Genomic DNA, 19402 nt, shown 5'->3' with positions numbered 1-19402 from the left:
ATATCAACATATTTGGTCTAGAAGGAAGCTCTAAATTTTTATTTCAAACACCTTTCTTAAGTCCTTTAGAGAATAACCTAGCCTTCTTCCCAACTGATTTGAGATTCGTCCTATATCATAACAACAGACTTTAAATTGTACTCAAATTCACTGATTCTGACCACAGTATTTAATTACTAAAGTTTCTTCTGGAGAAACTTTAAAATCATTTTATTAAATACAAAAAAAAAAAGAGAGAGAGAGATAAGACATTAAAGTATAACCAACTGGAGAAAAACTTTTAAAAATAGGTTCTCTCCCACTAGAGCCCTAGAAAAGTGAGGCCTGCCTTGCAGCCCTTTTTGCAATTAGTCCTAGCCAACCACACTCAGCCCAAGCACTCTTCTCCATTGGGATAAAACCTCAGAAAGCTATGTGTACCTTGTTATTTCCCTACTTCTAAGGGTTCCTTAAAAATTCTATTTTCCACTGACACAAACCTACACACACTCTCTCTCTCTCACAGACACACACCACTGAGGTTCCTACCATACCAGCTAAATCTTCATATATTGTGAATTAGACAATCTTATTTAGAAAAGTCTTATAAGCTATCATGGCTGAAAGAGCAGTAAATTTCACAAGAAAACTTTTAAATTCAATAAATTACCGTCTAATTCTTGACAGTACAAGACTTGTGTGTGTATGCTTAGTTGCTCAGCTGTGTCCAGCTCTTTGCAACCCATGAACTGTAACCTGCCAGACTCCTCTGTCTATGGAATTTTCTAGGCAAGAATACTGGAGGGGGCTGCCATTTCCTCCTCCGGGATCTTCGTGACCCAGGGATCAAACCCGTGTCTCTTGCATCTCCTGCATTAGCAGGTGGATACCTTACCACTGCACCACCTGGGAAGCCTTACAAGACTAAGGGCTCTGCAAAACATATGACAAAAATATGTATAGAGCTACTAAAGAGAATTTACCTGATGAAATCTTTTAAGATGGAGAATCAGGATAGCTGGAACAGCAGAAATGAGCAGTTGCTTCCTGGCATTAGTATAAACCCTCTCTGCTTTCTTTTCTGCATAAGATACAATATAATAAATTTATTTCTAAATTACATCTTATACATTATTGCCCATAAAGTATAGTAAACATTTAAACAGAAGCAGTATACCACATTTTTGAAAATGTTTAAAAAGAAATTAGACTTCTGATTCCTGGGAGCCTCAACTCAACCCTAAAACTCCAACAATATGAAAGGGATTTTATTTTTAAGGCACATACTTATAAGGACAAAGAACAGGGGAGGTGACACTTGCAACACAACTCTGGAAGCTGGAAAGCTGATAGACCAGAAGTGACGTATGTCGATGCCTTCCAGTCAAACACCACCAGAAACATAGCTGTAGTTGAAAAAACTGGGTCATTACTCACTACAGTGAAAGAAGATCATGTATCATGGGAACAATGGGACATTTCCATAAAAGGTTGTTACATATGTAAAATAGATAGCTAGTGGGAATTTGCTCTATGATGCAGGGAACTCAAGCTGGGGTTCTGTGACAATGTAGAGGGGTGGGGCGGGGTGGGAGGGAGGTTTAAGAGGGAAGGGACATATGTATATCTATGTCTGATTCATGATGATGTATGGCAGAAACCAACACAACATTACAAAGCAATTATCTTCCGACTAAAATAAATTAATAAAAAAATAAGAGGTTGTTAGAAAAGTCTTGTGATAGGATTTCAATATGGCCAATTGCATATTTAACTTGGATTAGTATCAGCTGGCATTTCTTTCTCTCCCACCTAGACATTAATTTTAATGTATTAATCATATTTTCATTCTGATGCTTTGACATCTGGGGCCTTGCTGACACTGCAAAGTGCCTTTTCCAGAGCCTAATTCTTAGATAGTAAACAAATTAAGTGTGCCTTTCATATGTATTTCCAAAGCCCTTACCCAACCACCTCCTATACTGGGCTCTGATACTCTAGGTCACTATTAACCTGCCCTACTTACACCAGAGCCAGGTACCAGACCACTAGAGACAGCCCCTATACCTCAGATTATTCACTTCTAAACCTTATTGCCCTGCTCCATTCATTCCTTCCCTCGGCACCCACAATAAAGGCACTTGACTGCACTTTCCCCCTTGCTCCCTGTCTCCTGACCAGCCCTGGTGCTTCTCCTTGTGGGTCCTGAGTGGCATGCCTTAGTGTGTCCCCTTCTCTTGGGAACTGCACTTAAGTAATAAGCTACCTTTTCAGTGGCAATCATCTCATCTGTTAGGCTCATTATACCTGAATAATAAAGCCTACATTTTAAAACAGTCATTAAGAATCAGAATTTTTTCTTCATTTAATCAAGGCTAGAGGTACACCAAAAATTTCCTACTTGACAAAGCAACATTTTCTACTTTTCTCTTGTCAACAAAACATAGTTAGTATATAGCTAGCTTTATAATATACAATTACTTAAAATCTTCAAATTTATATCTCATGATACGACTTTTGTGAAGGACATTAATCTCACTGGTGTTGCAATTAAGTTTTACAGAAATTATTTCTCGAAAGACTTCAGATAGCTCAGTTCAGTTCAGTTGCTCAGTCGCGTCCGATTCTTTGCGACCCCATGAATTGCAGCATGCCAGGCCTCCCTGTCCATCACCAGCTCCTGGAGTTCACTCAAACTCATGTCCATTGAGTCGGTGATGCCATCCAGCCATCTCATCCTTGGTCATCCCCTTCTCCTCCTGCCCCCAATCCCTCCCAGCATCAGAGTCTTTTCCAATGAGTCAACTCTTTGCACGAGACGGCCAAAGTACTGGAGTTTCAGCTTTAGCATCATTCCTTCCAAAGAACACCCAGGACTGATCTTTAGAATGCACTGTTTGGATCTCCTTGCAGTCCAAGGGACTCTCAAGAGTCTTCTCCAACACCACAGTTCAAAAGCATCAATTATTCGGCGCTCAGCTTTCTTCACAGTCTAACTCTCACATCCATACATAACTACTGGAAAAACCATAGATGGGAAAGACTAGAGATCTCTTCAAGAAAATTAGAGATACCAAGGGAATATTTCATGCAAAGATGGGCTCAATAAAGGACAGAAATGGTATGGACCTAACAGAAGCAGAAGATATTAAGCAAAGGTGGCAAGAATACATAGAAGAACTGTACCCAAAAGATCTTCACGACCAAGATAATCCTGATTGTGTGATCACTCATCTACAGCCAGACATCCTGGAACGTGAAGTCAAGTGGGCCTTAGAAAGCATCACTACAGACAAAGCTAGTAGAGGTGATGGAATTCCAGTGGAGCTATTTCAAATCCTGAAAGATGATGCTGTCAAAGTACTGCACTCAATATGCCAGAAAATTTGGAAAACTCAGCAGTGGCCACAGGACTGGAAAAGGTCAGTTTTCATTCCAATCCCAAAGAAAGGCAATGCAAAAGAATGCTCAAACTACTACACAACCGCACTCATCTCACATGCTAGTAAAGTAATGCTCAAAATTCTCCAAGTCAGGCTTCAGCAATATGTGAACCGTGAACTCCCTGACGTTCAAGCTGGTTTTAGAAAAGGCAGAGGAACCAGAGATCAAATTGCCAACATCTGCTGGATCATGGAAAAAGCAAGAGAGTTCCAGAAAAACATCTATTTCTGCTTTATTGACTATGCCAAAGCCTTTGACTGTGTGGATCACAATAAACTATGGAAAATTCTTCAAGAGATGGGAATACCAGACCACCTGAACTGCCTCTTGAGAAACCTATATTCAGGTCAGGAAGCAACAGTTAGAACTGGACATGGAACAACAGACTGGTTCCAAATAGAAAAAGGAGTACGTCAAGGCTGTATATTGTCACCCTGCTTATTTAACTTAAATGCAGAGTACATCATGAGAAACTCTGGGCTGAAAGAAGCATAAGCTGGAATCAAGATTGCCAGGAGAAATATCAATAACCTCAGATATGCAGATGACACCACCCTTATGGCAGAAAGTGAAGAGCCTCTTGATGAAAGTGAAAGAGGAGAGTGGAAAAGTTGGCTTAAAGCTCAACATTCAGAAAACGAAGATCATGGTATCTGGTTCCATCACTCCATGGGAAATAGATGGGGAAACAGTGGAAACAGTGTCAGACTTTATTTTGAGGGGCTCCAAAATCACTGCAGGTGGTGACTGAAGCCATGAAATTAAAAGATGCTTACTCCTTGGAAGGAAAGTTATGACCAACCCAGATAGCATATTCAAAAGCAGAGATATTACTTTGCCAACAAAGATCCATCTAGTGAGATAGCTAGTTCCCTGAAATAAGATTATGTGAATTTGCATTTTCAAGGCAGAGACGGATACTCCTGTTCTTCAATTTATTTGGACAAAATTCTACTGAAAATTTCTCTTGCCCAGTCAGTGTCTTCAATGCTAAGGTACAAATATGAATAAGACAACTCCTGACTTCAAGCAGCTAATGTGCAGTGACAGGTCCTTAGGTTCCTCCATGTGGGATCTATAACCCACTAGTCACTGATTATCAGATAATCCATGAATACTTAAAAAAAAAAGTTAAGCTAAATATTTACCTGCAGAAGTGGTTTCCTTTTGGTACTTCTGTTTCTTCTCAGTACAGTTCTCACACAGAAGCTTGTTATTCCCCATTAGTAATTCCATAGATGTAAACTGATAGAGACAAGACTGAACTGAACATTCTTTAGAAGTGGTTATATAGCTCTGAGAAAGGGTCTGAAAAGCATTTTGGGGGCTCTGAGACACCATATGCTTGTCCTCTGAAAAACACAAATTATTTGAAACACTTAGTGGCTGATTTTCTCTGTCAAAATCCCTAGCTCGAATTATAGTGCTGCTCAAATGAAGTTCAGAAATAGCTTCAGCCACTCCCTCATCACCATGGTGGCCCTCCCTAGTGAGTGGTTCACTCTTGGACAGGTAGTGAGGGTGTCCATTTGTGTGCGTGTAGTATCCGCTTCTGGATCTCAACAACAAAGTCTGTTTCGGAGCACTCTCAGACTCCGAAGCCTCGCTGTCAGCATCAATGCTACTTTCAGAAAGGCTGTCTTCTTTCTCACTGCCATCGGTGGGGCTTTCAGTCAGAGTCAACTCGGTGTTCATGGTGCTTGCAAACAATGAAGAGTCTCTATTCACCTCAAGGCTTTCATTTTTCTGGTATATGACAGCAGCTTTATCTTCTCCAGATTTTCTTGTACATTTTCTGCCATGAATTAGCTGATTCTGTAAGTTGATAGTGTTTTCAGAGAAAAGAATCTTGTGACCTTACTGAAAATAAATGCTAATAAGTCTTATTTAAACATTTCACAATTATTAAAATACTATTTTTAGTACCTCTGAAATCCATTTCCTAAATCTACCCAAACTACAATGAACAGTATGCTAACAAAAAGCTCTAATTTAAAAATAAACTTTTACACAAGGAACCAACTTAATGGTTACTTATTTATGGGTGGGGAACAGGACTTTTGTGGAACAGTGCTATGCTGGAGGCTTTTCAAGTGTAAACCTCTGCACAATCTCTGTACTTTTGCCCCTTAAAAGACTTTTGAACAGAGTAAGTTAAATCTGGTAATACATCAATTTGCCAAGTTAGTATAAATCATATCATGTAAAAAAGTGTTTTTTTTTTTTTTAACAAGGTGCAAATTCAAATGGATGTCTTTAAATTTATATGGCTTATTCATCAATCACCATGGTCACCCTCCCTAGTGAGTCCCTGGTGAAACAGTGGATCAGACAATGGTCATCAATTACTGATAACATCACAGTAAAAGAAATATCAAACATAATATGCACCTCCTGATGGAAATACATGCCATCACTTGAAAAAGTTTTCTTGCAAAAAATTAAATAATCAAACTTAAAGCTATTTAGGCCTTTAGTTCTAACTGCCTTAGAGAGGAAACAAAGGCGTCTCTTAAGAACAGCTAGATGAATTACTGCATGCAAAACGAACTACCACAATATGCAAAATGCATTACTATTGATGTGGGAAGGTGAGACTGCTGGAAAAAAATGATCTCATGTCTTCAACAAATAAATTGCAAAGAAAAAAAAGGTGGAATCTGTGGATTAAAAGACATTTATGAGACGTGGGAATCTATAGATCTTTTTAAGATCCTGAATTCAAATATGCTTGAAAAAGCAAAAACAAATATTTTACGAGACAATTACAGAAATTAAAATTATGACTATATGTTTGTCCAGTAAGTTTTAAATATTTTTAGGTACAATAATGATACAATGGTTATGTCTTTAAAAAGCATCTTTTGGAGACATACATTTAGATACATGTTGGGATTTATTTCAAAATAACCTAGGATGAGGAGGAGGAAAATGTGAGACAGACAGATAAAACATGACTAGCTGTGAGATGACAACTATGACACTGAGAAATAGGCACATGGGGGGTTATTATACCTTTTTCTCTATTTTTGTATACTTTAAAAAATTTTTCTTACTAAAATGTTTCAAAAAGCATTTGTTTCACAAATGCATATAATCTTACCATATCTTTAGATGAAGAATGCTTCCTGATGGCTCTGGGTTGATAAGTATTTTCTACAGTAACAGTGCCACTGTATTGACCAGTATCTGTCTCTTGTAAACTTCCATATTTACTTATTCTTCCCAAAAGTACAGGTTTTGAAACCTATATAGATAGCATGTACATAATACAAAATTTCTTTAGGAAATAAATTCTGGATATCATATACTTTTTAATATTTGTAACACTTAAAATATAATTTCCTAAATGTTAATTCTCAAAATATAAAGCATAAGGGTTTAAATTCCTTGAGATTAGGAACTATATCATCCTTCACTCATACATATACAAACTCCAATATCAAATACACTGCACAAACTCAATTACTGTATATAAAGACTAATGACTCTCAGATACTTGATAATATACTCAAAAATGCCTACATTATGAATTTATAAATGTCCTTCACAAAAAGACTTAAGGTTTTCCTCCTTACCCTTTCTTCTATTATAGGAAGTGAAATATCAATAAAAGGATCTTTCACCGTGGAGATCTTAAAAAGAAAACACATTGAAAACTTCAGTTAGAATTCTAATGTAAACAATGTAGTTTTGTAAACTCTTAAAGAAATCTTCCCAGGAAAACTTAAAATCTTAAGTTAAAAAGCATTCCTGGAAGAAATAGTCATTTAATTGGGTATAGCAACACATTTGTTCAGTCACTCAGTTGTATCCAACTCTTTGTGACCCCATGGCAACACATATGCAGTTAATCAAAATAAGATAATCCAAAGCTTCAGTAAATGCAACACAGTTGACTTTTATAATACTGTTAATATGACTAATGTGGAATATTTAAAGTAACTTTTAAAATAAACTGTGTTTAATAAAACTGATTAACTGAGGATATAAGCATATTTTTGGTGAAATTGGGGCCATAACATATGACATATGTTATGACATAACATAAATAAAATATGAAATGTTAAGGAAGAGCCATGAGAAAAGCTAGAGAACTTGACTATGTTTTGAAGATTCTTCAGGATAATTCTATTTTAAAAGATACTCTATAGTTTGTGAAAAAATAAATCAACTTCTATGTTGAATATATTAGAAACCTAAGTGGAGGTGACTATTGAACAATGTGGGGGTTAAGAATGCTGACCCCCATTCCACTGAATAGTCAAAAATTAGAGCATAATTTCACAGTTGGCGCTTTGTATCTGGGATTCTGCATCTGCAGATTCAACCAAATGCAGACTGTGTAGGACTTTAGCAGTATTTATTGAAAAAATTTGTGTATAAGTGAGCCCTTGCAGTTCAAACCCATGCCATTCAAACCCATGCTGTTCAAGGGTCAACCGTAATATCAGGATAACACATTCTGTGCTTCACTATGATAGGCTTGAAGGAGATACAATATATAATCCTGATTTTATAAGATTAAAGAGGGAAGATACTCTACAATCTGGGATAAGAAGACAGATATAAAAACTCTCTTTTATGATTAAAATCTAATAGAAGTTTAAACCTATTATATGCCATACAGTTCGAGAAATATTCCTTACCAAGCAATTGAAAAACCTGTAAAAATTTATACAGTCCTTAAGAAGCTGTTACAGTGCAGATGGCATTCAAAATGAAATTATCACTAAATTCAAAGATAAGTCAAGTCTGCTTTTTAAGAAAAAATTGAACAAGTCATATAAATGTAAACTTTTAAAGAAGATCAGTCTAAATTATGTCACTACATTGAATTATTTCTATTGGGATTACAATTTAGGGCAATGCATAATGATATTAACGTAGTTACTCTCTTCACAGGAGTTTCTCTTTCATTTTCAACCCAAATGACTAGCTAGCACATAGGACCATACTAAAATAGGCTAAATGAACTTCACAGGTGTGTCAAGAGGAAAATTTAGATAACATTTACTTAAAAAAATTATACGTTATGTTTATTTTCTAGCAGTGAAGGATATATTTTTTAAAGACTTTCAAAAACTACTATGTAGTCATCTGTCACAAATAAAAATGACTGATGATGATTACATGTGAAAGAAAACAATAAAACAATGTGACTAATCTAGTCCGTGTTGAAGAGAATTCCAAAGTACCTACATTTGAACATTCTTCACACATGACCGTGCTAGTTAATTCACCAATAAAGATACGATCTATGAAGTTCATTTTCACACCTTCTCTTCCATATGCTGTAAAAATAATACTTTTAATGCAAAAAACATATCAACCATCAACCTAACAATGTAACAGGCTTTTTTTCTATTGAATCAAAAGAAATCTGAATAATCTGGGACCATATTTAATAATATATTTTACTATATGATGTTATAATTTTCTTTACAATTCTATAGAGAAAATGTGACTATTAACTACTGCAGTCTCAAATAACAAACTGATTGTTCTTAAACTTTAAGAAGTAAAATAAGTAGAGTAATCACTACTGTTTATACCACACTCAACTGCTCCCACTAAACCCTTTAAAAAGCCTCTGTGCCTAACCTAGAGGTAGACAGAGGGATGGGAAAAGAGATTAAGATTTAGGGCTACAAATGCCAGGACCCTAACTGTGGAAACAACAGAGTAGTGAAAGACAAGTAAACCCTGCAAAGCATAAAGAACTAACATGGAAATTAATAACTTAGCTATATATTTAACTCCTGTTACATAAAAATGCTAAAATCATTCTATCTCTATTTATATATTATATATTACATATTTATATATTTATAAATAAAAGAAAATTATGCCTATGCTTTGATTCAAAATAATATGAAGTTGGGGGAGAACAGATGAAACATGAATCAAGTGTAATTTAAGCATGATTATGGGCACACAGGCACATGGGCTTCACACTATTCTAATGGAAGTTTGAAATTTCTCACAGTAAACCACAGGGGAAAATATATTAAAAAAAATTTTTTTTAAACCTATTCACTCCTCTTTCAAATTTCTCTTCCACCCTTTTTGGCTCTCTATCCTCAAATTTCATGCAAACAATTTAAATCATTTTAAAACATTACTTGAAGCACTGAATGACAGAGCAATTTTTATCTGGACATATCAAGAAATACCTATTAATTATGATGGTAACTATTTAGAAGTTATGTTTGACTAAAATGTTTCATTAAGGAAAACTATACAAGGGATTGAAAATAAGTCAGATTACAAAACTGAAAAGGAGTGAAAGAAAAAACGAACAGTTATTCTAAACATGCACTAGATGGCACTATCTCAAAACAAAAGAACAGAGCATACCCAAGAACCTATTATTTTTTTAAATCTTGAACCTTCAACTGCACATAAAGTTTTGTTATATACAAGCTTAATGTATTTATATTTGTTCATATAGACACACTTTATATATAATGCTATAAAAACAGAATTAGAAAAGAGAATAAATAAAGTAAGAAATAATATTTTTAAACATTTTCTAAAAATGATTACTACTGCAAGGAAGAATATATTTATAGGACACAATAAATTGTTAATAAATGGGATATAAACCTACATTTAAATACTGATCATTATAAATGATCAGCTTTGATCAGAGTTAATCATTGTTTCTGCCTCATATTTTGGCTGATGAAGAGTCAACACTAGGAGTAGACATGTATGCTTGACTTAACAGTATCCTCTTAAATAATGATTTCCTTGAAGGAATCTCTGGAACACTGAAGCATTTTGTCTAGCTAAGACTAGCCAATATCCATAAATCCACTATCGAAAAATGACACAGTATGATAAAAGTGAACTTCCAAGGGAGGTTGCTACTTTCAACAACCTTTCAAATCTCCCACAGGATACTTCTCTTAAGTGCATCAGTCAAACTGTATATTTGATATTATTTTTTTTTTTTAATTCACATAGATTCTAACATATTCTTTCTATGACCCATTAGACTATCTTGCCACCACAGGAATAAGTAAATTCTCATCACTTCAGAGAATTAGTTCACATAATGTTCAGTTCCTCTCCCACTTCCCCGCTAAAAAGAAACTTACAATATTTTCTTCTAGAAAAAACTCTTAACAGTGAAACTGTCAACATACCTTTGACTTTTTTTCTAGTTTCATCATCAGCAGTTTTAGTAGTTGGGTTGTTGAATGCTTTTAGTATGCCAGCTTGTATTCGCTATAAAACAAAGCAATAAGAATTTCTTAAGAATCTATACTAGAATGTATCCTTTCAAAGCATTATTCTGTGTTCCTGTGACTAGAATCTGGTTTCAGTGACAACTGATTCAAGCTTCATCCTTTTAACAAGAAGATTTTCAAACAGCAACATACACTGGATCTCAGTTCCCTAGTCTGTAAATTAAAATGACTGAATTTTTAGAAAGTTAAATGTATCCTTTACTCCAGTTCTAAAACTCCATGCATGAATAATTCTGTGTTGCCAGATTCTCCCCCAAATAAGTCAAGGTTCCTACATACAAGTTCTCTCTTGTGTTTAAAGTATTTTTCACAGTCAACAAAATGCAAGCAATCTAGTCCCATTTTTTTTTACAGGTTTAGAATAAGTTCTCCTTTTTTCTTCTATCCCCCATCTCTCCCCATCTCTTGCTTCCTCCCTTCCTCTCCTCAACTCTATCCCTAAGATGATTTACTCCTGAATCAGGACAAAAAGTAACAAGTAGACCATATGAAATTTCTTATCTACGAAGAAAGTCGTAATACATAAGAAGGTATTAAACTGGTCACTATGACCTCCATATAGATTATTTTACATACATATATACACACATATGTATAAACATATATATATATATATGACTAAAGTCCAGAATATTGTCGACAAGAAGAAGACAACTCCAGAACTTGTTATTTTATTTGAATTTAGTTGTCAATGAAAATCATGTGTTCAAGTCATCAGCAGCTCTTAGTAAATGATAAGGCTTATGGTTCTACACCTCTTACGGTTTAGAAAAGATCTAACCTCACGAAAAACTCTCAGAATAAAACTAAATATATTCCAAAAATAAAGATTTATTTAAGCCAATAAATTATCTTTTACACTAATTGTGGCCCTCTTAGTGGATAAATTTAATCTTCTCTAATTCACATTTTAACAGTGGGGTGAGGGGAAAGGTAGTAAGCAAAGTAAGGTTTTCATATATGTGAAACCATTGTTTGACTTAGATTTCTTGATATGAAAATGATACATAAATCTTTTGCTAAAAAATTATGTCAAAGAGAAATTAAACAGAATTGCAATCTTCTCAGAGAGTAAGAAAACTCTAGATGTCAGAATCCAAGATACTTTTCACTCTTCAGAACAGCTTTATATATGTAAATTGATTGAAAAGAATTAAAAACAAATTAAGCAGCTAACATACATTTAGAAAAGGACATCTAACTGAACACAAGTATAAGGAAAGAGTTAAGAGGATAAAAGTAGAAATTGAAGAGAATAAATAAATGAATCAAAAGCTGATTTTCTGGGCAGCAAGGATAAATAAACCCACCAACTAATCTAAATCAAGACAAGCGTGAAAAAAAACATAAGCATGAAAAGCATAACATCACATATAATAAAGATGGAGAATCACCACCTAAATGAAAGATACTGCAAATAATCATGAGAGACCACTTTGCCCAACTCTTTAGGTAATTATATTTGAAACTTAAAAAAAAACAGATTATTTTCCAAAAAATTACAAAATTTTCCAGCTTTCAAGGAAGAAAAAAAATGCCATTAAAGTCACTGAATTACATATTCCCTACACAAACCTCCAGGACCTAATAATTTCACAGAAGACTCCAGTAAAGCTATGTCCCAGGGCACAGAAAAGGGGAAGCTATCAAATTATCTTCATGAAGCATAATATTGGTACCAAAAGCTGACAAGAGTGTACACACAGATATACTATCACCTAAAAAAATTCTAAATAAAATATCAGCAACAGAATATAGCTAGCTGCACAATAAAAAAAAAAAAAGATTATAGTATGACCAAGAGGCTTTTATTCTAGTAATACAAGGATATTAGGGAAATCTAATAACATTAATTAATATAAGCCATCATATACACTGAGAAAAAATAAGATCAAATCCCTCAATACCCCCATTAACTACTACTATTTAACATTGTATTAAAGTTTTACTGATGTATTTGACAAAAAATAAATCTCAGAGGTATAAAAGTATAAAAGAGAGAAAATTATTTGCAGATGAGATGACTTTTTACTTCGAAGAGCCAGAGGAACTAAATGAAATAAGTTACTATAATGATGAGAATTTAATAGGGAATATATAAATATAATGAAGTCAATCGCCTTCATACAGAACTGTTAGAAGATATAGAAGAAAATAAACTATAATAGCAACTGAAAATATAAAATAACTAGGAATAAACTAAACAAATGTGTAATATCTAAATGAGGAACACTACTGAAAGATACAAAAGAAAATTTGATCAAATGGAAAGACACAGCATGTTCTTGGATAAGTCCTATCATTATGAACATTTCAATTCACCTTCCACCCAATTTATTTATTTAATATAATTCCAGTGAAAATGGCAATAGTATATAGATTTTAGAGTTTTCTTTTTCTTTTTTTAATGTGAGAGATTGAAGGGAAAGATAGGTTCTACCTAGATATGGAAAAAATAAATAAGAATAGCAATGAAAACTTGGGGGCAGAGAGGAAAGTGTAGTAAGAGATGACGGACTACATGCATTAAAACCTTCATAACTGAAAGGTTAAATCTAGTACTTAAATATATAAGCAAACACAACCAAGGGCAAGTTGAGAAAAAACCCAAATAATAAGAAAAGTTAGTATAATTAGAGTGCTACCAATTTAGTGGGGAAAACATACTATATAGTTTGGGTAACTATAGGACAGCCAAAAGGGAAAAATTAAAATATCATGGAACAGGGTAAATTTCAATAGATTAAGATTTACATAAAGGTCAATCATAAAAGTACCAGAAGAAAACATGGGGAAATTCTTTTATAACCTTGAAGTAAATTAAAAATGCCTTTTCAACTAAGACTCAATATCCAGAAGACATTAAAAAAAAAATTTAAGATTTTTAAATTCAAAAACAAAAAAATGTTTAATATTACATAAAAAAAGGTATTGCCACATTATAGGCAAAATCATATCACAAATGATAATCTTGGTAACATATTTCCTCTCTAGTACACAAAAAGTTTTCAGAAATCAGCAAAGGATCAAAACCCAGTAGAAAAATGGGCAAAAAAATATGAACAAATGAAAAGATATTGGGCTTTATTCATAAAGAGAAAAACATACACTAAAATTACCCTGAGATACCATTTTCTACCTATCAGATTGGCAAAAATGTTAAAGTTTGGTACAACAGTCTTTTGGTGAGGCTATGGAAAAATACTCTCCATATGTTATGTTGCTGACAGAGTGAAAACTGTATGCCTATGGAGGATACTTTGGTAACAGTTATCAAAACTACACATGCATGTATCATTTGACCCAGAAAGCTCACTTCTGTATTTATACAGATATACTTACAGACATGTGAAATAACACACATACATTATTCATCAGAGCATTGTTCATAAAGGCAAAAACACTGGAAACAACATATAAGGGACAATCAATAAGGAAATGGTTAGAATTGGTTATAAAGGAACAGGTTTTTTTTTTTTTTTTAAAGGAAACTTTTTTATCTTCTGATGTGGAAAGTTGCTACAATATGTTACCTCAAAAAGACAGGGTCATGCATTAGTATATGCCACTTTTTGAAAAATCAAAAGGAAAAATATACATATGTATACACACACACCACCAAATGAGAACATAAAAAAAGAAAGATAACAAAGTGGTTTACAGGCAACAGCAGGGACATCATGTAAGAGAGTCAGAGAGAATTCCCAGGAGGACACTTAGGAAGAATTTCAGAATGATGCTTACACATCTAATGTGGGAGGCAATCAATCTAGACTGGGGCAGTGAGACTTACAAGATGGACATATTGTTGACACCAAGATCCCTTCTGCCATTCTACCATGTTTTTCTCTGAGAACAGAATGTACAGGGAATGAGCTGCTAATGTTACATCTCCCCTCCCTGCTCTGCTACCTTGATCAGGAGAGGACACAAATTACCACCCCAGAATTGTTCTGCTTGGGCCTATTCCCGAGAGTCATGAGGTGGGCCATGATGAACTCAGAAGCAGAAAACGGAGCAGTCTCCAACCTTCTGGGATGAGAACTAGAACCTGGTCTCTTTTAATCTCTATCAATTGACCTTGACTTTGACAGGTGTGACTCAGAACACATTCATGACCTTGCCTATTGACTTTCCCAGAAAGAGGTCTTATAAATTGGGAAGCCAAAGCCAGACTATGTTCCAGAGATTCTCTCATCTTTTGGGAACCATCCAATAAAGGCAGTTAAGTTTGTGTTTGCTACCCAGTTTTCGAAAACTAAACAATATATTGTTTAAGCATACAGAAGTAGCTCTCAAAACTATGGAATGATTTCGATAAAAGTCAAAATAGTGGTTACCTATGCTGAGGAAGAAGTATTTGAAAAAAATAGGTAGCTTTTATGGTACTAATAATCTATTTTTTAACTCTGGGGGTGGTGATAGGGAGGAGTGCTAATAGTATTTATAGTATGCTTTAAGCTATATTTGTACATGTTCTTTCATATGTATGATATGTTTTATAACTAGTTTTTAATATTCCTCCCCAATAATTATGAAAGTAAGTTCTATTTATTAACTAGCCTATAATGGCAACCCACTCCAGTATTCATGCCTGGAGAATCTCAGGGACGCAGGAGCCTGGCGGGCTGCCACCTATGGGGTCGCACAGAGTTGGATACGACTGAAGCGACTTAGCAGTATGATCAGCACATTATATTTCCTAGAACTGCTCACTATTCTCTTTCAAGTGTATTTTGAAAGTTAATGCAAGATTCAAAAATTTAAATATATACAAAGTAGGATATAAAAGTAAACATATAACAATCCATACCATGTTATTCACTCCTAAAATATACTTACATGTGAAGGAAATTGAAATATGTGTCCCAGAAGTTATTAAATATTGAAATAATCTCCAATTCAGACTCAATAAACTTGAAAATTGATATAATTTTGATACTGTCTCAGGTAAACTTGACTTTTTTACCTTGAAAAGAGAACACTGAACTAAAAGAAGCAAATTAGAATGGTGTAAGAGAAATGCAAGAGAAATATTCAGTGGACTTAAATGAAAGATGCCAATAAATACCCATGTTCACCTATAAATATCATCTATAGATATAACTGTAAAAAGTCTCTCCAGCAACTAAAGACCTCTAATTCAACTTACAAGTCTATAAATTTATTCTACAATTTGAACATTTTACTAATTCAGACATGACTTTTAATGAGCCTTTACCATACTCTGATATGTGAGCTGTAATATCACTCTTTTTTAAAAGAGTAAAAACAATGAAGCTGTTTAAATTCTTAACTTTTAAACTATTAGACATTTGCTTTTTTTATTGTATCCTAGCCACAAATTTACATTCTCTGCTGTAAACTGTTAAAGTTACTTAAAAGGTAGTTCATCAAGTTGAACAAAATAAATGGGTTTAGGTCCATCTACAACCTTCATTGTTAAGACTTGTGCTTTGAACCATTTAGATTTTTTAAAAAGACTGGTCAGAGAGCTACTAACAACTGCAGCACATTAATCAATTCACAGTATCAAGGTTCAACCAGTTCAAACCTCCTTGTTAAACTCTTTTTAAAAATAAGAATGCAAAACACATAATTGAAGTTAGCAGAGCTATTCTACCTTTAAAAGCATGTTACCTAATAATGGATTAAAGTGATAAATCTTTGATAATAAAAATGTAATAATATTATTAATTTAGTAATAGCTCAAACTAAAAGGAAAAAAAAGTCAAGAAGCATATATTTCTAAGCTGAAAAGACTGCCTATAAAAGAAGCCCTTATTGTGAATTTGACTTTATTTCACATATAAAAAATTTACAATTTTTCCACAAATATCCCTTTTATCTCTCTGCTCAGCAAGAGGGAGTTATATTCCTCAACTTCATAGTCATAAGAAAAAGACTTTAGTGAAACAAGATGAAAGGAGGTCAGCCGTTTTTTAACCATCACTGGAAGAGTCTGGTGGCAGACATACCGCTGTAGCCTTCCTTCAATCAAAGAACACATGCGCTGACTAACTACAACAGCAGCCCGATTAACAGCTGTGGAGTTCCCAGGCCAGACAATGCAGCTCCTGCCCGGGTGCTCACTGTACATACAGCCAGCAAGACCATCCTTGCTTACGAGACAGAACAGATCCAAGACTTGACATTTTAATTCTGCCACTCCATCTAAAAGCCTCACGTAGAGGAAGAAAGATAAGAGCTTTCAAAAACTAATGTTTCCTGCTGTACTGCCTGAGTTTTCAAGATACTGTGAATCCCAACGCATCATTACGACAAAAGAATAATTACAACAAAGAATGCCATCAATGAAAGTAAAATAGAAAAAAAAATTACAATGATAGATTTTATTGTTTTATTTGTAATAGCAACAGAGAAAAACATTGTAAAAAGGTGACTTTTAATTCCATTTACAATGATACATGACCACTATGTAGTAAACATATTCCTGTAAATCTCAGGGGAAAAGAGAAAAATTATTCTAGCAACTGATGGCTTCAATTAATCCTAAAGTAACTACTATGTCATCTGTAGGCTCAGAAGGTCAAAATGCATTTACTATTCCTAACACAGAGCATCTCTTTCTACTTTGCTACCTTGTATCAATCCCTTCAATAAGAATATCAATTCTTATTGTATCAATCCCTTCAATAAGAATATCAATTAGTAAATCAGATTCAATACTTTTTCAAATAGTGAAATAATTATGGTTATATTTTAAATAGCAAACTTAAAATGTATATTTATACTAGTCACTGATGATCAAGCATTAACATTAAACCTTTTTTATTTTTGGCCACACTGTGCAGCATGTGGGATCTTAATCCCCCAACTGGGGCTCAAACTCGTATCCTTGCAATGGAACCGCAGGGGAAGTCCCTAAATTAAAGTTTAATCAGCAGTATTGTATAGAATTAGATCATTTGTTTGGTAGTCTGAAACACTTAAGTTTGTATCTCCAAACTCATGGTATCAGTTTCTAGATCTAAGAAAATGTAATGAATTATTAGCTCAGGGGGATGTGCTAATGTTCCCAAAACTTACTCTTAACTGATTTCTTCAAAACAAATTACAGATAAAACATAATGCAGAACTACCCTTCAATTTAACAGTTTATTCAAATTATAACATATTCAAAAGAAGTACAAATGCCCCCCCCAAAACTAGCTAGTTTATTCATTTAAGAAACTGTTTTCTTCCCAATTGAATACATAAATGAAATTGTCCATTTAAAGAGTAAACACAGACAACATATTGAACAAACATTAAATGAGCACCTACTAAGTGCAAGGCACATAGAATACCATTCCTTGAGGAGATGACAATCTGTTCAGAGACAACAGACCTGATTTTAAACAGTAGGTGAGTAAAAAGTAAAGTTGCTCAGTCGTGTCTGACTCATTGCGACCCCATGGACTGTAGCCTACCAGGCTCCTCTGTTCATGGGATTTTCCAGGCAAGAGTACTGGAGTGGGTTGCCATTTCCTTCTCCAGGGGATTTTCCCAACCCAGGGGTCAAACCCAGGTCTCCAGCATTGCACACAGATGCTTTACCATCTGAACCACCAGGGAAGCCCCATTAAAATGAAGTGGAAATTCAACTCGTTTAATATGATACCCTATAAACAGCCAGTTAAGGATAGAACTATAATATACACTGTTTGGTAACTAACTCATCCTTTAAGAAAACTTATGAAAAATTATTAGAACCATGACTGTCTCTTCACTGAAAATTGGCCATACAGAATAAAGAAACACTACAATGTCATGTACAATTCCAACAAAGCAGAATTAAAAAAGAAAAGATACCACCCTTCATAGTAACAAAAGAAACACCTACCACAAGCACATCAGCATTTCACTTGCACCTGGTTGTTCTACTGCACATTAACATATAGATGAAGAAATATATTCACCTTGAACAGGAAACAGGGTTTTCACCTGTTACGACAATTAGGATTGGCAGGGGCTGTCCAGAGCGCTATGTCGAGAATGATTCTGAGACTGAATCCTGACTCAGTGGAACGGCGATGAAATGATTAGCAGGGTCTGCTCCAAGTGCGAAAGGAGGAAGTGGGGGATATGTGCTGTATACTGGACATCTTTAATGTCTGGCATTTTCTCTGAAAAACTGTATACTATTTGCATAGGACCCCACCAAAAAAGGTGCAAATAACTAATTTAATATTAGCGTCAACCAACAGCCACTAAATTAAGGGACAGGGTTACAGTAAATACTGTTTGGGAAATCTATCTAGATCTTCTTTACTCAACAGACCCTGACTCAGGAGGCTGAGACTCCAATCCTCTAGTCCCTGAGTGAATTCTAATCCAACATGGGACAATGAGGTTTCTCTCTTTTGGGAATTTAAAATTAGGATTCACAAGCAGCCAGTTCATCTTTATACATGTGGAACTGCAACATGCAAGCCATGGCAGTTAGGAGCTACCATTCAGACAGGGAAGCAAAGAAGCTACTCAGTCTGCAGAGACATGCATAAAGAAAATCTACAGAGCCAGAGAAACCAGGGGGAAAAGGAGAATACTTTCTGGATTGCTGAAAAACTTCTTGTCCTATATCCCCATTTATCTGGAATATTAGATTCCTTTTTCTTTATTTAAGCTAGTTTTAATTAATTTCTATTATTTATAGTCAAAGTATACAAACTAATAAAGGATAATAGAGCTGTAAAATGATAAAAAAAATAATCTTG

At 34.5% G+C, this 19402-nt stretch overlaps 1 protein-coding gene across 3 annotated transcripts in view; it reads right to left on the bottom strand.

Annotated features, from left to right (window-relative positions):
• USP45 (ubiquitin specific peptidase 45) overlaps positions 1–19402 on the bottom strand; it is a 58553-nt gene that overhangs the window by 11188 nt on the left and 27963 nt on the right. For 2 of the 3 annotated variants that reach the window (XM_040239123.1, XM_040239124.1), the window contains exons 10-15: positions 10578–10659; positions 8626–8717; positions 7002–7058; positions 6527–6670; positions 4572–5238; positions 963–1060 (exon numbers count right to left, since the gene is read on the bottom strand). In XM_040239123.1, the coding sequence (XP_040095057.1) occupies positions 963–1060; positions 4572–5238; positions 6527–6670; positions 7002–7058; positions 8626–8717; positions 10578–10659 (1140 nt within the window). The remainder of the gene's footprint in view (positions 1–962; positions 1061–4571; positions 5239–6526; positions 6671–7001; positions 7059–8625; positions 8718–10577; positions 10660–19402) is intronic. The other variant, XM_040239126.1, reaches the window with a different exon arrangement.

Source organism: Oryx dammah, unplaced genomic scaffold (genome assembly GCF_014754425.2).
Source record: "Oryx dammah isolate SB20612 unplaced genomic scaffold, SCBI_Odam_1.1 HiC_scaffold_4, whole genome shotgun sequence".
Lineage (NCBI taxonomy): Eukaryota > Metazoa > Chordata > Mammalia > Artiodactyla > Bovidae > Oryx > Oryx dammah.
This window is presented reverse-complemented; position numbering and strand designations above follow the sequence as displayed.